The sequence below is a fragment of the Oncorhynchus gorbuscha genome, unplaced genomic scaffold (assembly GCF_021184085.1).
Source record: "Oncorhynchus gorbuscha isolate QuinsamMale2020 ecotype Even-year unplaced genomic scaffold, OgorEven_v1.0 Un_scaffold_1905, whole genome shotgun sequence".
NCBI classification, from domain to species: Eukaryota; Metazoa; Chordata; class Actinopteri; order Salmoniformes; family Salmonidae; genus Oncorhynchus; species Oncorhynchus gorbuscha.
The window spans coordinates 80824-100241 of record NW_025746554.1 but is presented as its reverse complement, the minus strand read 5'-3'; the positions used below and the strand labels follow the sequence as shown (position 1 = coordinate 100241).

The following is a 19418-nucleotide window of genomic DNA, read 5'->3' as shown; positions in this document are numbered from 1 at the left end:
TATGATGGCTGCCATCACTTTTGGGGCTGGGGTGGCTGTTGTGGAACTGGAAACAGACATGTTCTCCGTCTCTGGTTTAGCAGCTTGAGGAGCGGAGGTAGCATCTGAGGAGACTGGTTCTTCGGACTCCGTTGTTGAAATGTCTACAACTTTCTCTGTGACGACCTCTCCACCCTGACCTCCAGGTTCTCTCTGGTTCACTCCTGCTGGCTGTAAGGGAGATGCATCAGGCTCCTTCTCTGAATCCTTTCCTCCTAATGCTGGAGACTTTGTGGCTTGAACCCCTTCTTCAACATTCATCCCTTCATTCCCTGGCTGAACCTCCTGTCCTTCAACCTTAGTATCAACCCCGGTTCCTGACTCCACCTTTAATCCTGACTGAGACAGTGAGTCCTCCTGGCCACCAGGGGGCATAGTGGTCTCTGCAGTCTGGGAGTCATTGCCATCAGTTGAAGCTGTTGAGCCGGCAGAGGAGATGTCGACTTTAGGTAGATCAGTCTTGGGATCAGGTTTCCAGGAGAAGGCAAGCTTGTTGTTCTGAACAATGCAGGAAACTTCTGGAAGCGGTTGAAGACACTCTTGGCCATGTCTGCTGTTCCCATCTCAAAGATGATCTGCATGGGGTAAAGAAAACAGGATTGGATGGATGGCGTGGAATTACTATAGGCAGGGTAGATGCAAGACACTTGAACACACAAACAGTTAAACGTTCCTCACTAAGATGTCCCTCCCGTAGACAGACACTTAAGCACACAAAGACCCCCCCGTCCCCCAACACACACCCCTCCCCACCCACAGGTCCCTCACCTTGTCCTTGAGTGCCAGAGTCTGTTGGACTGTGCCGAAGCGCTGGACCAGATTCTGGATCTCAGTTGGGCCGGAGGGCGTGGCCGGGATGTTACTGACAACTAGGAGACGGTTCCAGTCATCATCATCATCACCTCCCACCTCCTGCAGGACGTATTGGAAACATTGAAATGTATTCATCAATTACAAAAACCTTCACTTGTATCAATTATTAGAAGCTCAACTTCATAAATAGTTGTTAGAAATTGTAAAGGGACTCTGCAATAATATATGGTCTTGGGTGTGATTCATTTCATTAGGTTAAATCATGTTTTAACATACAGGTCTTAAATCAGTTGGGATTGTCTGTGTTTTTCTGCCTTTTCCATGAGGTGGCAACAATGCTATTATTAAGAGCCTTTTAGGTTAGCTGAAGCAACAGTAAAATACTCACACTAACAGGATTCCTGGGTCCCATCAATGAATGGAAAAGTGCCACCTGTGGTAATAAAATGGAATGAAAAGTTCTTTATGTCGTCACTGATCAGAGAAGAATAAGTTGAATGTGCATAAACACTCTTTTCATAGTGGACATTTATCATACTTTGCAGCAACCAGCTGGAATTAAGTGAAGAAAACTGCCCAGAACAGAGGATGCTGGAGATGCACGGTTGAGGCCCTAATAGGGATCAGTCAGTCAAGCCACAGCATCTTACCGGTCTGTTGAAGTCCACCAGGAGGTTTGGAAGCAGGCTCATGTTCAGAACAGAGTCGTTGATGCAGACAGGCATGTCGGTGTAAACTTTCACCATCTCCTGGGCTGTCTCCACATCCTGCATGGTGACCAGAGCCTGGCGAGGACCACAAACAGACAGTCAGTCATATTGGGCACACAAGTTATACTGTTTAAAAATCAATGTGAAAATCATATGATATTGCCATTATACTGACTATTTTACCCAAAGCATCTGACAGAACATTTGACACTGCCAATATATTCAGCAGGTCCTACGTTGGAATCAAATTCCCAACCCTGGTCCTCCAGTACACCCAACAGCACACATTTCTGTTGTAGCCCTGGACAAACACACCTGGTTCAACTCATTGAGCGCCTGATGATTAGTTGACAAGTTGAATCAGGTGTGCTTGTACAGGGTGTACTGTTGGGGTACTGGAGAACCAGGGTTGGGAAACACTGCCCTAAGCCACATAATATGAAAGTGAGTGATTTATTGCAGATAGCGTGCCTACCTCACTGGGCTTGGTGATGAGGAGGATCTTGACAGGTGTTCCGAAGGGCTGGGCCAGCTTTGCGATATCAACCTCGGAGCAGCCGCTTTCAGGAAGTCCAGTAATCTTGACCATGCCCCTCTAAAAAGGTCAAACCACAGGAGACAAAGACCGTCGTAATAAAGACGTGGAGTATTTAGTGAGGTAACAAAAGAAAACGGTCAGAACGTTGTATACAGAGATATCATGAATAGAGCTGACAGTCACACAATTTCCTATTCTACCTGTCCTGACGGAGCCAAATCAAGGCTAATCTACATGATAGATTTCTATCTAAACGTTCCATAATGTAGCATCCCCTGCCTGGGCCTATGAGATATCAGTTCAGTTCTGCACCTTGTTTTCCCTCTGTAGTCTTTTGAGTCTCTCGAGCTGTCCCGCTCTACAGCCCCTCTTCCTCTTCCTCTGTGGCTTCACCTGCTCCCTGTGTATCTGTTGGGAAACCCATTTAATCTTACAGCTCAGACACCGCTGACTGGCTGGCTGACTGGCTGGTTGACTGGCTGGCTGGCTGGCTGACTGGCTGGCTGACTGGCTCAGTTTCTTATTGTTTTAAGTGTTAAAGATTAACTGAAACACTATATGCTGGAACACTAAACTTCCCAACACCCAGGATCTGTATACTAGGTGGTGTCAGAGGAAGCCCCCCAAAACAATCTCCCAAGTAATACTGTTCTCTCTGCTACCGCACAGCAAGCGGTACTGAAGCACCAAGTCAAGGAATAAAAGGCCCCTAACAGCTTCTACCCCCAAGCCACAAGACTGTTGAACAATTAATCAAATGGCCACCCAGACTATTTACATTGAACCCCCCTCTCATTTTTACACTGCTGCCACTCGATGTTTATTATCTGTTACGCAATTTTCTTCCGCTATTTTTTTACTTTTGTTTTTGTAGTAAATCTTTTCTTAACTCCATTGCTGGATAAGAGCTTTCACAGTAAAGTCTACACCTGCTGCATTCGGCACGTGACAGCAGTCACTTACTTGTATTTCTGTAGATGTGATATACAAGATTTAAATACTTCATTCAATTGTAATAGACATACTGGCAAATAAGAGACAGATAAACAAAAATAAAGCACCTCATTTGAATTCTTCTGACCAACGCTGGCTTCTGTGGGGGGGAAAAGTATAATGTTACATTTCACAACTCTTATTGATCAGGTCTATCAAACATCATTAGTTGATTAATATACAAGACATTAAGGCTGGCACCCTATTTGCTATTTAGTGCAATACTTTTGAGCAGAACACAATGCACTATATAGGGAATAGGGTGCCATTTGGGATGCATTCCAAAAGAACATTAAGTGTATGTTTTTTTACCTGGGACTTTGACGGTCAAGTTGGCCTCGTTGGGGGCCGCAGGTGTCTTTGGAGCACCGATCACTTCTCTATGGAGAGTAGTGAAATGTGTGAACATCTGCCTCCGTAATAACACACAAGTGGCAAAGTTCAGGGTCAAAGATAACCCTAGTATACACAGGTAATGCATAATACTTACCCCTTTATAATGACAGGTATGGAGGAAGTAAGCTCCCCCTCGCCATTCTGTAAAACAAAGAAAAAAACAGATTCAATTTGATCAATCATCACCTTTCTTTATATTTATTTTTCTCCTCTTTCTGTCATGAGCCAATTCTATGATATTCAATCCAGTGGATGAATACCCAGCTGGGAGCGGAGGTGGCTTTGGTACGGAAAGCAGGAAGGGACAAACCTGGTCGGAGACAGAGATGGGGTGTTCCCGTATGGTGAGAGTGAGGCACTCAGCCAGTGCTTTAGCATCCTGCTCTTTCTGCATGCAAACAGTGGCCTGCAGGAACAGAGACGCCAAGAGGGGTAGATGTTAGACAGATGGATACAAAACTAGTGATGGGGGGGTACAGTTACATATCTGAATATCATTTTGCACCAGTGGGTGTACCTGCACCATTACTCTGGCTTCATAGCTTGTTTATTTTTTCTCAATAGGAAGCCATTTTTTTGCAATTTTAAATCCATGACAAATCAAAACTTGGTTTTATCATGGTTCTCTCTTGTTCCTTTGCAGCAGACATACCGTGAGCATTATGTTTGGAACATTGAATTGCAACAAAATAACAATATTGAATGCAATACATATCGTGAGGTCCCTGACTCAAGAGCATTAGTGAGGTCAGAAACTGATGTTGGGCGATTAGGCCTGGCTCAACAGGGGGCGTTCTAATTCATACCAAAGGTGTTCGATAGGGTTACGGTCAGGTCTCTGTAGGCCAGTCAAGTTCATCCACACAGATCTTGACAAACCATTTCTGTAAGGACCTCGCTTTATGCATGGGGGCACTGTAATGCTGAAACAGTAAAGGTCCTTCCCCAAACTGTTGCCACAAAATTGGAAACACAGAATATTCTAGAATGTCATTGTATGCTATAGCGTTAAGATGTCCCTTCACTAGAACGGCCCTAGCCCGAACCATGAAAAACAGCCCCAGAACATACCTCTGCAACCAAATTTTACAGTTGGCACTATGCATTGGGGCAGGTAGCGTTCTCCTGGCATCCGCCAAACCAAGACTCATCCGTCAGACTGCCAGATGGTAGAAAGTGATTAATCACTGCAGAAAACGCATTTCAATGCTCCAGAGTCCAATGGCGGCAAGCTATACACCACCTCAGCCGACGATTGGCTTTGCGCATGATGATCTTACGCTTGTATGCGGCTGTCGGCCATGGAAACCCATTTCATGGAGCTCCAGACGAAGAGTACTTGTACTGACGTTGCTTCTAGAGGCAGTTTGAAAATCAGTAGTGTGTTGCAACTGAGGACAGACGATTTTTACACGCTACGTGCTTCAGCACTTGGCGGTGCCGTTCTGTGAGCTTGTGTGGACTACCATGTCGCGGCTGAGCCGTTGTTGCTCCTATACGTTTCCACTTCACAATAACAGCACTTACAGTTGACCGGGGCAGCTCTAGCAGGGTAGAAATTTCACCAATTAGATTGTTGGAAAGGTGGCATCCTACAACGGGGCCATGTTGGTCGTCACTGAGCTCTTCAGTAAGGCCATTCTACTGACAAAGTTTGTCTATGGAGATTGCATGGCTGTGTGCTTGATTTTATACACCTCTCAGCAACGGGTGGCAGCAATAGCCGAATCTACTCATTTGATGTCGTGTTTACATACTTTTGTATATATAGTGTATCAGTGTTTCCGCTGCAGTCATATATATGTAGTGCTGTGCCACGGCAAAATCATTCCCGCCACAACAGAACAATATGGACGATTTCACGAAGACGTTACTAATATATCTGCCTGGCACACTTTGAAGATGTTACAACAGTCCACATGTACTTTTTGGAAGCTAACCAGTTAATATAATAAATGCAGAGGGGCAACAACATGCTTCAGCCTATTTATTCAGCCCTAAAAAATCAGTTTCAGTTTTTCCCCCAAAATTCCATTTCATCTGTTTATTTTTCACAGGTTTCCATTTTCTCTCTGAAAAATCACACTTATAAACAGGAAAACAAACAAATTGGATGTTAACTCCACAACAATGCTTAAACTGAGGGATTTTGATGGGGATTTTTAAAAATTATACAGGGCCGGGGAAAATCGACTCCAGGGGATAAACAAGATGTCTTCATACTTAGAAAAAAGACACCACTTAGCATTAAAGGGTATGATGTCTAACTTGACATTCCCACACAGTAATTTATACTCACTTTACTGTATTGCGGCTGCCCTTGGTTCTCATCCCCCTCCTCGTTCCTGATGATGAGGACGTTGGTGACCTTGCCGAAGGACTGCACCAGTGACACCACTTCCTGGTACTTGGCATCTACAGGGAGGCCAGACAGATAGAGCAAGTAGGAACCTGGAGGATTCTTCTTCTGCTGCGTTGGATTCGGCTTCTTCTGTGGCGCTGGAGGACTGGAGCTAAAATCAAGGAAGGAAGGTTTACAACCACTGCTTGGGTTGGATGGGAGTGTGAAGAAGCTGCTTATAAGTTAGTTCTAATTCAATTTGCGAATTTTCTCTAATGATATTACTACTGAAAGTAATGATTACTGATAATGAGGTTAATCTTAAGAGCCCTAATGACACTGTGCAGAGCAAACAAAAGATTGAACCAAAAGCTCTGCGAAGGGCACACCTCTGAGTCCTGTCCTAAGGCGGTCTCCTTCCCGGCCGCTGGCTTGGCGCCTGGCTTAGAGGAAGCAGAGGAAGATGGGCGATGTGGCTTCTCAGACATGGACGTGGAAACTTGCTGGTGGACGACAAATAGGACTCACGTTTCCCGGACTCGTGTTTCCCAGAAACCCCTGCTCTGTTGCCGTGGCCAGTCGCACACTTGGCGGGGTCATTTCTGGAACGCTTCAGGCCTTCTCGAGAGGAGCTCCCAGTAGATATCCCTGGATGTAGGGGCGACACATGTCTGGACTATAATGACGTAAATATATCACAGTAGATATCCCTGGATGTAGGGGCGACAGATGTCTGGGCTATAATGACGTAAATATATCACAGTAGATATCCGTGGATGTAGGGGCGACAGATGTCTGTGCTATAATGAGGTAAATATATCACAGTAGATATCCCTGGATGTAGGGGCGACAGATGTCTGGGCTATAATGAGGCAAATATATCACAGTAGATATCCCTGGATGTAGGGGCGACAGATGTCTGGGCTATAATGACGCAAAGATATTACAGTAGACATCCCTGGATGTAGGGGCGACAGATGTCTGGGTTAGAATGAGCGTAAATATATTACGTAAATATATTACAGTAGATATCCCTGGATGTAGGGGCGACAGATGTCTGGGCTATAATGAGATGTCTGGGCTAAATATATCATTACAGTAGATATCCCTGGATGTAGGGGCGACAGATGTCTGGGCTATAATGAGGCAAATATATCACAGTAGATATCCCTGGATGTAGGGGCGACAGATGTCTGGGCTATAATGACGTAAATATATTACAGTAGATATCCCTGGATGTAGGGGCGACAGATGTCTGGGCTATAATGACATCGATATATTACAGTAGATATCCCTGGATGTAGGGGCGACAGATGTCTGGGCTATAATGAGGTAAATATATTACAGTAGATATCCCTGGATGTAGGGGCGACAGATGTCTGGGCTATAATGACATCGATATATTACAGTAGATATCCCTGGATGTAGGGGCGACAGATGTCTGGGCTATAATGACGTAAATATATTACAGTAGATATCCCTGGATGTAGGGGCGACAGATGTCTGGGCTATAATGACGTAAATATATTACAGTAGATATCCCTGGATGTAGGGGCGACAGATGTCTGGGCTATAATGACGTAAATATATTACAGTAGATATCCCTGGATGTAGGGGCGACAGATGTCTGGGCTATAATGACATCGATATATTACAGTAGATATCCCTGGATGTAGGGGAGACAGATGTCTGGGCTATAATGAGGTAAATATATTACAGTAGATATCCCTGGATGTAGGGGTGACAGATGTCTGGGCTATAATGAGGTAAATATATCACAGTAGATATCCCTGGATGTAGGGGCGACAGATGTCTGGGCTATAATGACATTGATATATTACAGTAGACATCCCTGGATGTAGGGGCGACAGATGTCTGGGCTATAATGACGTAAATATATTACAGTAGATATCCCTGGATGTAGGGGCGACAGATGTCTGGGCTATAATGACGTAAATATATTACAGTAGATATCCCTGGATGTAGGGGCGACAGATGTCTGGGCTATAATGAGGTAGATATATCACAGTAGATATCCCTGGATGTAGGGGCGACAGATGTCTGGGCTATAATGACGTAAATATATTATAGTAGATATCCCTGGATGTAGTGGTGACAGATGTCTGGGTTATAATGACATCGATATATTAAAACAAAAAGGAAGGTATTTGGACATAAATCATGGACATCGAACAAAACAAACATTTATTGTGGAACTGGGACTCCTGGGAGTGCATTCTGATGAAGATCAAGGTAAGTGAATATTTATAATGTTATTTCTGACTTCTGTTGACCCAACAACATGGCGGGTACCTGTATGGCTTGTTTTTGTGTCTGAGCGCCGTACTCAGATTATTGCATGGTGTGCTTTTTCAGTAAAGTTTTTTTATTTAAATCTGACACAAGAATAATAAGGACTTGTAAGTAAGCATTTTACGGTAAGGTTTCCGCATGTGACAAATAAAGTTTGATTTGATATATTACAGTAGATAGGGGTAACAAATTACGTCTGGGTTATGACGATGTAGCACAGGGCAGATACATTACAGTGCCAACAGACTAGCACTCCAGGAATACGCTTCATCTGGGTCTGGGAAACTGTGTCAACCACTAGCCCAGATTAGCATCTAGACAAAGTGGCTTACCTGAGGATTCACTGGTTCTCTTCTCCGGCCTGTGAGCACTGGAGGCAGAACCACGATGGGACTGGGAGGGGCTGTGCCGACCAGAGGTGTGGGGGGCGTGTCCATGGGATGTGGGCGGAGAGATCCTTCGGCTTCGGTCCGGAGGGGGTGGGAGAGGGGACCAGGACAAGGAACGGGAGACTGAGCGGGAGGGAGAGCGTTCTAGGGACTGCCAGGTGGCAGAAGCATCCTGACCTTGAGACGGGTCCCTCCTGGTTTGGGGCAAAGAGTGGAGAGAGGAGTCAGAAGAACAATATGACATTAAAAAATAAAAATAAAACGGTGCAATTGGATAATCAGGGTGAAAAATAGGTAGTCCTACATTTTAGGAACATCTCTCACCTTGGGACATTTGGATTCCAGTCTGGATACCTTTGGGGGGGGGGGGGGAAAGAAGAGACATGAGTATATCATCCATGGGTTATTGTTGCGTATTGATGGGTTAGGTTAGTTAACTCTAAGTCTAAGCCGTTGCGGGGGAGGGTTACAAAGCTAACATATGGAATTGTTTTAAGATGACCAAACCATGGATCATTTAGCTATTTGATTTCAAATTTCTAGTAAACATTTAAGATTCTCAAAAAGCTAAAAAATAAATAAATAAAAAATACAGAAAATTACATTGTAGGATTTATTTATTTATTTGCAAATTATGGCGGAAAATAAGTATTTGGTCAATAAAAAGTTTCTCAATACTTTGTTATATACTTTCATTGGCAATGACAGAGGTCAAACGTTTTCTGTAAGTCTTCACAAGGTTTACACACACTGTTGCTGCTATTTTGGCCCATTCCTCCATGCAGATCTCCTCTAGAGCAGTGATGTTTTGGGGCTGTTGCTGGGCAACACAGACTTTCAACTCCCTCCAAAGATTTGCTATGAGATTGAGATCTGGAGACTGGCTAGGCCACTCCAGGACCTTGAAATGCTTCTTACGAAGCCACTCCTTTGTTGCCCGGCGGTGTGTTTGGGATCATTGTCATGCTGAAAGACCCAGCCACGTTTCATCTTCAATGCCCTTGCTGATGGAAGGAGGTTTTCAATCAAAATCTCATAGTACATGGCCCCATTCATTCTTTCCTTTACACGGATCAGTCGTCCTGGTCCCTTTGCAGAAAAACAGCATGTTTCCACCCCCATGCTTCACAGTAGGTATGGTGTTTTTTGGATGCAACTCAGCATTCTTTGTCCTCCAAACACAACAAGTTGAGTTTTTACCAAAAAGTTATATTTTGGTTTCATCTGACCATATGACATTCTCCCAATCTTCTTCTGGATCATCCAAATGCTCTCTAGCAAACTTCAGACAGGCCTGGACATGTACTGGCTTAAGCAGGGGGACACGTCTGGCACTGCAGGATGTGAGTCCCTGGCGGGGTAGTGTGTTACTGATGGTAGGCTTTGTTTCTTTGGTCCCAGCTCTCTACAGGTCATTCACTAGGTCCCTCCGTGTGGTTCTGGGATTTTTGCTCACCGTTCTTGAGATCATTTTGACCCCACATGGTGAGATCTTGCATGGAGCCCCAGATCGAGGGAGATTATCAGTGGTCTTGTATGTCTTCCATTTCCTAATAATTGCTCCCACAGTTGATTTCTTCAAACCAAGCTGCTTACCTATTGCAGATACAGTCTTCCCAGCCTGGGGCAGGTCTACAATTTTGTTTCTGGTGTCCCTTGACAGCTCTTTGGTCTTGGCCATAGTGGAGTTTGGAGTGTGACTGAGGTTGTGGACAGGTGTCTTTTATACTGATAACAAGTTCAAACAGGTGCCATTAATACAGGTAACGAGTGGAGGACAGAGGAGCCTCTTAAAGAAGAAGTTACAGGTCTGTGAGAGCCAGGCATCTTGCTTGTTTGTAGGTGACAAAATATTTATTTTCCACCATAATTTGCAAATAAATTCATTAAAAATCCTACAATGTGATTTTCTGGATTTTTTATTTTATTTTGTTGAAGTGTACCTATGATGAAAATTACAGGCCTCTCATCCTTTTTAAGTGGGAGAACTTGCACAATTTGTGGCTAATAAGTGTTCATTCAGTACGGTTGTCATTATTACAAATAAAATTGGCCTATTAATCGGTACCGGCTTTTTTTTGGTCCTCCAATAATCAGTATCGGCGTTGAAAAATCATTATCGGTCGATCTCTAGTTGGCACATCAGCATTAACGACGTCAGACGAGTCACGACACTTCTCAAACCGCTCGGGACCCTACAGACATCTTCGGGAGAAGACTGATTTTCAGGATGTCTCATGGTCTGATAAACACTGCTGTGGCTCGGCCAACTATCATGGACGCGGAAGGCCGACATAGATGGACGCAGAAGGCCGACATAGGAGGATGTGATTGAATTTATTTAGTGTTTTACCTAGACTGATGGGTGCTTCTATAGACATAAGGATTTGAACTGCCAGCATAGTTTTAGCAACAAGAAAAATGTAAACACCCACTTGTTGCGCAGATCTCTGCAGCTAGCTGTGTGGTTGACTGTGTTCACGTGATCGATCCAGTCCTGGCAGGAAAAAAAACAAAATAAAAGAAATAATGGTTAGATATCTACCAGAGTCCAGCAGAGAGATGTGATTGGTAGGATCACATGTACACCATCATAGTGCCTATGCGTGTGTATGCATTAAGGAGAATGGTGGAAATGTATATTTAGGGGTATTGTTGATATGTGTCGGTCTTCCATATCTTGAATGCATTCCTCAACAAGCTATCAAAAATATATGTATTGAAACTACTTGTTTAAGTTTGAGGCATCAAATCAAATGGCAAAGTACTAAAGAAGGTATCAAGATTTGAAGTTATCAAAAGAGACATTTTGGCAACAACCTGTAAAAAAAACACATAAATTGCAAAATTTTGTTTCTGGTATTAAAACAGCATTGATAATGTTTTTGTACACTGCAGAAGAGTGAATACTGGGTAAAGGTAGTCCTCTTCACCACAAATACGATTCAGCTTTTGCAGTTATATCCATGTCTTCTGTAATCTTCATCTTCTTCGTCATTAGCAGAGTACGGGTCAGGCTACTTTTTCAGGAGCAAATGTTTCTCTTTTTTTTTGTCCTTGATTGTTTAGTTGTTTTAATTGTTGAACAACTCAACAGTAACACCAACCATATATGGATTTACAAAGGAACGGTTTGAAAGGAGAAGACACCGTGTACGGTTAGATGCACACAATAATGCCATTTTGTGGATAGTCAGATCAATAAAGTAGTTTAATAAAAACGTTTCCATGCTTTGCCAGAAGAACGATTTCCTTAATAGTGCTGTTTACATGGACACATCTGGAATCAGGCTACCCGATGGCACTGACAAATGCAGAAAATTGCCAATCAAAATATACATTCTCCCACAGCGACCATGTTATTTTTGGGAAGCATATTTGATTCTGATTTCGGACATATAAAGTTTGTATGTGAAAACTATTTTTAAAGATACATACATTGTTGTTCCGAATTCACTTCACTCTCGCTAAAGACAGAGGCTCGCTCAGCTGGTGCTGGCACAACAACAGATCACTGCTGGAATGCCAATTAAGGTATTTATATGTCCAAATAAAATGATTGTACAGAAAACCTGGTGCTTCAATCGCCGTAAGCTCACCAAACGTACAAACTGTTTATGTGAATCAGAACTGTTAAACCATTGCTTAAAATATGTTTCTTTTTGTAAGTAGAATCAAATATGTGATGTATTTCACTGTGTTTTATGCCTGGTGTGTATTTAAAAGTAGTTATGGTGTTTAAAGGAAAAATCCAACCCACAACTCTTTTTTTTCTCCTTTCTTCATTAGTCCATTGTTGATAGTCCCAAAAGGTTTTGCATCACCACGACAATGTGGCAAGTGACACTTTGCTTCTTGAAAGTCCAATATCTTGAAAACTTGACTGCTGACATTCAAAACGCTGTGGTACTGTATCAACAGTGGACTAATGGAAACAAATTCCAAAATATAGTTTGAGTGGAATTTTCCTTTAACTGCATTGGGCCTTTATAAAAGCTTAAAGGGATACTTTGTGATTTTGGCAATGAAGCCCTTTATCTACTTCTCCAGAACCAGGGGAACTCATTGATACCATTTCTCTGTATCCAGAATGATGGAAGTTAGAAGTAGCTTTGCAAGCCAAAGCCTACTAGCATCAGCACAACAACTGGAAGTCTATGGTATCTATTAGCATGCTAGCAGTTGCAAAAGACTTCCAGTTATTGCACTAACGCTAATTAGCAACGTCCGAGCTGGACGCAGAGACAACAAATGGTATCCACGAGTTCATCAGACTCCAAAATCCTGAAGTATCCGTTTAACAAAAACTCTGCTTGGCGAACAACGTGTGCGGTACAGGTACGGTACTCACCTTAGCCCGTTCACATTGCATGTCGCACAGGGAGCAGGTGTGGGGGTACACCTTCGGAGGGTCCGCCGAGAAATCACCTATCATGGTGGGTGTTGGGAGCCTCTTGGTTGTGCTAGAGCTGCGTTTGGCACCGGAGGGTCTGGTTGATTTTGACGACTCACTCCTGGCTTCGAACTGTGGCCTTGATCTGGACCCTTCGCGCTCCAACCGAGATCTTGATGGCGGCTCTCTGACGGGCGTTCTTTTGTGCTTGTGAGTGTCGGGGATTGGAGCACGCCTCCTGTAGTCTTTGTCTTTCTTTGAGTCGGAAGAGTCGTCGTGCCGCCTTGGGGATTCAGCTTTACGTTTCAAAGATGAACCGGTGGACTTTGACTCTGGTTTAGTCGCTCTCTCCTTGGACGGTAGCTCGCGTTTGTAAGAGTCCCTACCCTCTTCCGCCGCCCTACTCGCATGGCCGTAGTCGATAACTTTACCCGCCGTTTGCGTCACACTCAGAAAAGTTGGGATGTTGGTCGGACATGAATGTGCAGGATGCCGCTGTGGTGGAGAAAGACGCAGCGGTGGTGGCAGGTTAGGAATAGCAGGGAGAGTTTGAGAGAACGCAGGAGGGCCTGTGTTTCTGTTTGTCTTGTGTATCTGTATGTCACGTAGGATGAAGGGCAGAGTGTCTGGAGTTAGTTGGTCATCAGGGTAGTGGCTGAGAACCTCCAGGTCATCGTTTGACAAACCGAAGCCGGCCAGGATACTGCCTGCGCTCTCAGGTACGTACAGACCCTGCATGTTTCCACCCTGTGGACGAGCCGGTTGAGAAACAGGAGCATTCCAGCTTTGCATGCCCCCTCCTGAATGCCCGCTGTTGGGGTTAGCATGAGAGTGGGAGGACTGCTGGAGGTGCTGCTGCTGATTGAGACCAAAGAGTTTACTGGGAGTCTGGTAGTTGGACCAGTCCACATCTTGCATGTGATTCTGCTGGTCATCGCAGGAGAGCGAAACAAGGTTGTTGCTGTTAGAATAGGCAGTCTCTGAACTCCCACCCCGACCGTCCCCGTGCATGCGGGGATCTACACAGTGCTGCCGGGGGATCTGGGTATTCTGGTTGAGTAGTCGGTGGTCCTCGTCCCTCCCACCCTGAACACGGACAGAGATCGCTGACTCCAGCTCCTCGGGTAGCCGTGTTTGCGGCGGGAACTGACCCGCCTGGTAGCTGTTCATCTGGGCCATGTTGTTGCCGCCCATAGAGTGGCCCGGTTGTTGTTGATGGTATGGCATGTTCCTGGGCCTGTTGAAGGGTGCCCCCTGTTGCTGAGGCTGGTACATGACGGGGGCGAGCGGCTGAGCGATGTTGTTGGCAGCTGCTTGCTGGAGAAGGTTGAGCAGGGCCAGTTGCTGGTTGCCGTGGTTACTGGCAGCGGCGATGATGCTCAGTTGGTGCAGGGCTAGCTGGGCTTCGATCTGGGCCAGGCGGATACCCGCGGACGGTCCGAAGAGGAACGGGGTTCCCCGGCCTATGGTACCGAAGGCACTGGCTGCCCTATCTGCCCAAGCTGATAGAGGGTAGAGCTGGGATGGACTTTCTGTGAGCAACGCGAAGCTGAGAGGTGGAAAGCAGAAACAGGATTACAGATGCTGGGCCTCCTCAATTTTGATTTGCTTGAATTATTTCTTCTTATTGGTATTCTTACAGGAAGGGATCCCTATGTAGTGAGAAATGTCTATGATTTCACCATTTTTGTTTCCTTTTAAATTGAGGGGAGGGAAAATTCCATCATCTTCTCTTAAACATCTTGCAGTCATGCTCTTTTACAGGGTGGAAAAGCAAAGAAATGTTAACTATTCAACACCATTAGACTTACCATCAATTTGATACAAAGGCCAATAAAAGAATAACATGTGTAAGTACAAAAATAAGTACAACAACAAACGTACCCAATGGCACTCGTTTTGGACCTACCCACCACATTAACCATTTTCTGGGAGAAAAACTGAGCTAGTGGGCATGTTAAGATGTCCTAGAACAATGGACCCCATTGCTATTTGCATCAGGTGTCACAGAAAACAGACCATTACTTACTTACATAACTCAATCTGATTTGGATAAAAGACCAGCAACCTACTATAAAAATCAGTGGTATTGTGAGATATTTAAAAGGCTGCCGCTGGAGAAAACAAATTCCATACTTCAGAACAAAGGTGGGGGAAATATGGGACCCCTTCATGCTATCTTCCCCTAATCTTGCAGATACCCTGAGAAATGTCATGGGTAATAAGAAAGAATGTTTGTTTTTGTTAATGTAAAAAAATATATATTATGTAATGTATAGGTAACTATCAAAATAAAGTAAACGCCAACATAAAGTGTCTTAATAGGGCCTTGAACCACGAGCCGTCAGAACAGCTTCAATGCGCCTTGGCATATTCTACAAGTGTCTGGAACTCTACTGGAGGGATGCAACACCATTCTTCTACAAGAAATTCCATCATTTGGTGATTTGTTGATGGTGGTGTAGAATTGGGTTAACATCTGGTGACAGATGGCCATAGCATATGGTTTACATCGTTTTCATTCAACAAACCATTTAGTGACCACTCGTGCCATGTAGATGGGGACATAGTCATCTTGGAAGGGAACACTCCCATCAGGATAGAAATTCTTCACCATAGGTTGACGGTGATCACTCACTCAGATTGGCTGTGTATTTCTTGCCATTTACCTTGCCCCCCCCCCTTAAGGGACTGAGTGGACCTAAACCAAATGTTCACTTCAGTGAACTGTTGGAATCATGGAAATGTATTATTCAAATTCCATAGTTAGAAAATAATAGCGGACACTTTGAATACAGTGCTGGTTGACATGAAAATGAACAAAAATGCCATAGAGACAGGGTAGCAACCAAAGTGTTGATAAGTGTTTCTTAGGGGACCCTATAATCTTTGGCTACATGTAATGTTCTCTTAGCTACTGCATGTAGCAAACATACTCAGGCTTCACGTATCCCTCTGATTTAGAAGATAATGTTGCACAAACATTCTGATTTAGGTCTACACCATCACTGGTATTATCAGACTGTATAGCTAGTTCAATTTACTCTGACTCAGTACATTTATTAGCTAACGGGGCTAAGTATGTGTGGAAAGCAGCACCGAAAGAGAGTGGAAAGAGATGACTCAAGTAGTGGAGTAAACTATAAAAATGGACATTACACATGGCATATCAGATTTAACAAACCAAACATTCAAATACTGGTATAGAAGGTAAAGTAAAAACCCAAACAGGTCCGTACACCAAATACCGGTATATTTGAGCAATAAGGGAAGAGGTGGTGTGGTATATGGCCAATATACCACAGCTAACGACTGTCCTTAAATCACGACATAATGCGGAGTGACTGGATACAGGCCTTAGCCATGGTATATTGGCCATATACTACAAACCCAAGACGTGCCTTATTGCTATTATAAACTGGTTACCAAAATAATTAGAGCAGTAAAAATAAATGTTTTGCCATACTCGTTGCATAGTGTGATATACCACAGCTGTCAACCAATCAACATTCAGAGCTCGAACCACTCAGTTTATAATGTAAAATACGGTATACCAACCAGCCCTGTCACTTTTGTTTTCTGTTGCTTATGTTATGTTTTATATCATCTTGATTCTTGCTTGTATTCAAATATATGTATACTTTGCTATGATGTTTACCTGAAACAACAATATTAAGGGAAAAATGATTATACATAAATTCAATAGAAGCCCAAACAGCAGTATTTTATAACATTGTTTTCAGATGACAGACCAATTCAATTATAATGGCGTCCGCATGCTTCTCAGCCGAAACAGATCAGAAGGGTTTGTGCGTGTATGACATTGTGTCGTTTAGTTAGTTTTGAACTTCAGTAAAGTTTTCTTCGGTTGTTCGGGCACAGCCATTTTTCTTTCGAGGCAAGCCGAAGTCAGTAGTAGCCAAAGTCTACGCCCCCTTTCATCTGTGCCTGGTCAAAAGTAGGGATTTTTCAATAAAGTCTTTGTTTTCATTCAATGAGAGACTGCTCATTTTCACGCACATTTTTTTCATTAAGAAATAATGCACCACATCTTAGTTAGATGTAAAAATTGGACGACTAAGGTCTTCTGCAAAAACAGCACAATTAATGACCGATTTCTTGAGTTATCTTAGATTCATTCCGACTATTTTGAGGAAGTGTATACTGGCTCCAGAGTTTCAAAGTGCTATTGCTGCCTTTTGCAATTTTTTAAAGAGAAGGTATTTTAAGGGAGTATGTGAGAGCACTCGTTCGGTTCACATAGGTGCCAGTCGAACGGAAGCATGCTGACGCCTTAACCCTATAAAGCTGTGTAGTAATTTAACCTTCTGGTTTTATTTATTTATTATTTCTCTTGATATGGAAGATACTGGGATAGTATGGCCAGAAATATGATCATCCAGTAGAGGCTGGTGGGAGGAGCTATAGGAGGACACTCATTGTAATGGCTGGAATTAAATGGAACATAGTCAAACGTGGTTTCCATATGTTTGTGCTTGATATTGTTGCATTTATTCCATTCCCGCCATTACTATGAGCCCGTCCTCCTATAGCTCAACCCACCATCCTCCATTGCTGTTATCAATAGGCCTTAAAGGTCATTAGCCTCTATCAATGGAGTATGTTCCTAGTTACTGCACTCATTGTAATTTGAACAGAATCCTATATACACTTGTCCTTTCTTATGTATATATTCTGCTCTTTGAGACTGATGCATGATGCCAACCCAGATTAGCTTCTAACTAACCTATCGCTAATATCCACACAAGCTTGCTTGACCAGTGTACTAAATCTGTGCAGGATGATGATGGACTTCTCAATTACAAGATAGACTATCATCAGAGTCTGGCATATTACAGTGCTTGTTTACGGAAACCGCCAGAGTAAAGTCTGTGCTAATTAGCTATCTGCATCTCCGAACACCTGAGTATTAACAGAAGACGGACGTCACAAACCTGTTGTCACATAAAGATACTATCAGCTGCAACTGCGTTAACCGGGTCCAACTCCGCCCCTTTCTCAATTTTGAAAAGAGAAACGGGGTGTGGCTTTGGTGGTTAGTTATGCGTCATTCTGGTCATGCGCGCCGAAACCAACGTAGCTTGTTGGTTTGCCAGTAACTACATATGTGTTGACGTCATTTCTAAAGATTTGCTTTTGGAGAACTGGCACTTTGGTCAAATATCGTATTGAATCCAATTTTATTTTTAAGCATTAAATGACCTGGTATGATGGTGCATTGATCAGTTATACCATTTGAATACGTTATTTTTTGCCCAAAGCCGATCTTTAAAACAGTAACTGTATATTTTCCATTTGTGAAATTGTTTTGATGTGATATGAAAGTAGAAAGCTTTATATTTCTAGAACCATACCGCAATTGAAAATCGATTCACATTTAGATTGATTATTTGGCTAACAGAGCCAATTCGCCTCTAAATAGAACATGTAACGGTAAGGCCCTTCTAGTCCATTATTGGGCTACTAGCAACATAGCTGTAGGTGGCCGGTTATTCATTTACATGAGTTACATCGCTAATATTAACAGACGTTTTCTAGCTGTACTGTAAAGTTAGCATATACATGATATACATACTGCACAATATGTCAAATGCCGCTTAATTACAAACGCATTGATTCGCTCTGATGCTATCCAGTTGGAATGAGGACAGTTTGTTACAATGCTAAGTTAGTTAGCTAGCTAACCTAAATCATCAAGCTCCTGTAATGCCCATTTTATTGGCTAGTACCAACCAGCTGTGCACTCGTGCAAATACATTCCTGTCGTTTTATAATATAGGTTTGCGGATAAACTCGTTCCACATTGACTAGCTGCAGTGTCCGAATAAATGCAGCTTTCCAGGCCTAACGTCAGGTTAGCTAGCTAGCTGCATTGTAAAGCCATTTTGTTTTTTTGCTGCGATGCCAGTAGCAGAACGAGGAAGCATGAATGGTATTTTTATCCCCGAACGAACGGTGATTACTATCCGTGAAGATGCTATTTTTCAAAATAATCTGTTTAGACATAGCTACCTGTCATACAATACCGGGTGTGGTTCTTTGTTTGTCTTCGTGGGACCTGTTGAAATCGGCTCTTCTCTTCCCTGTGAAGAAGGCTATAACCGCTTGCGCAAAAAGCCCTACAATGAAAACAGGCTGACTAATCGAGAACAGAACCAATGATTCAATCTTAGGCATTAAATCGAATTTTATTGCGCCTTTTCTGCTCAAAAAAGAAATACGCCACACACACAGTATCTTCTTTTCTATCAAAATGTGTAAATTATAGTTTATTCATCGCTATAATTTATGTAAACTACAAACAACGTTTCTACCACTCTACCAGCATACATCAGAGTTATTCAGTGCTCCTATTTGCAATTGTTTTGTGAAGTTATGACAGATTGCATATTTGGTCAATATTGAGATATTACACATTTGTTATGGGAAACTTTTGTTATTAGATACCTACTGTTATGTTAGTGTCGTGTAC

The 19418-nt window shown here is 43.2% G+C and overlaps 1 protein-coding gene across 1 annotated transcript; it reads right to left on the bottom strand.

The window, feature by feature from the left end:
* Positions 1 to 232: 232 nt before the first annotated feature.
* Positions 233 to 6318, bottom strand: LOC124024515. Its single transcript, XM_046338435.1, has 12 exons — positions 6197 to 6318; positions 5789 to 6002; positions 3800 to 3895; positions 3584 to 3630; positions 3406 to 3473; positions 3162 to 3193; positions 2413 to 2508; positions 2038 to 2157; positions 1503 to 1637; positions 1241 to 1285; positions 808 to 951; positions 233 to 614 (listed from the first exon to the last, which is right to left on the bottom strand). Exons 1-12 carry the CDS (start codon positions 6316 to 6318, stop codon positions 369 to 371), a joined length of 1365 nt encoding a protein of 454 aa, XP_046194391.1. The 3' UTR covers positions 233 to 368.
* Positions 6319 to 19418: the final 13100 nt, after the last annotated feature.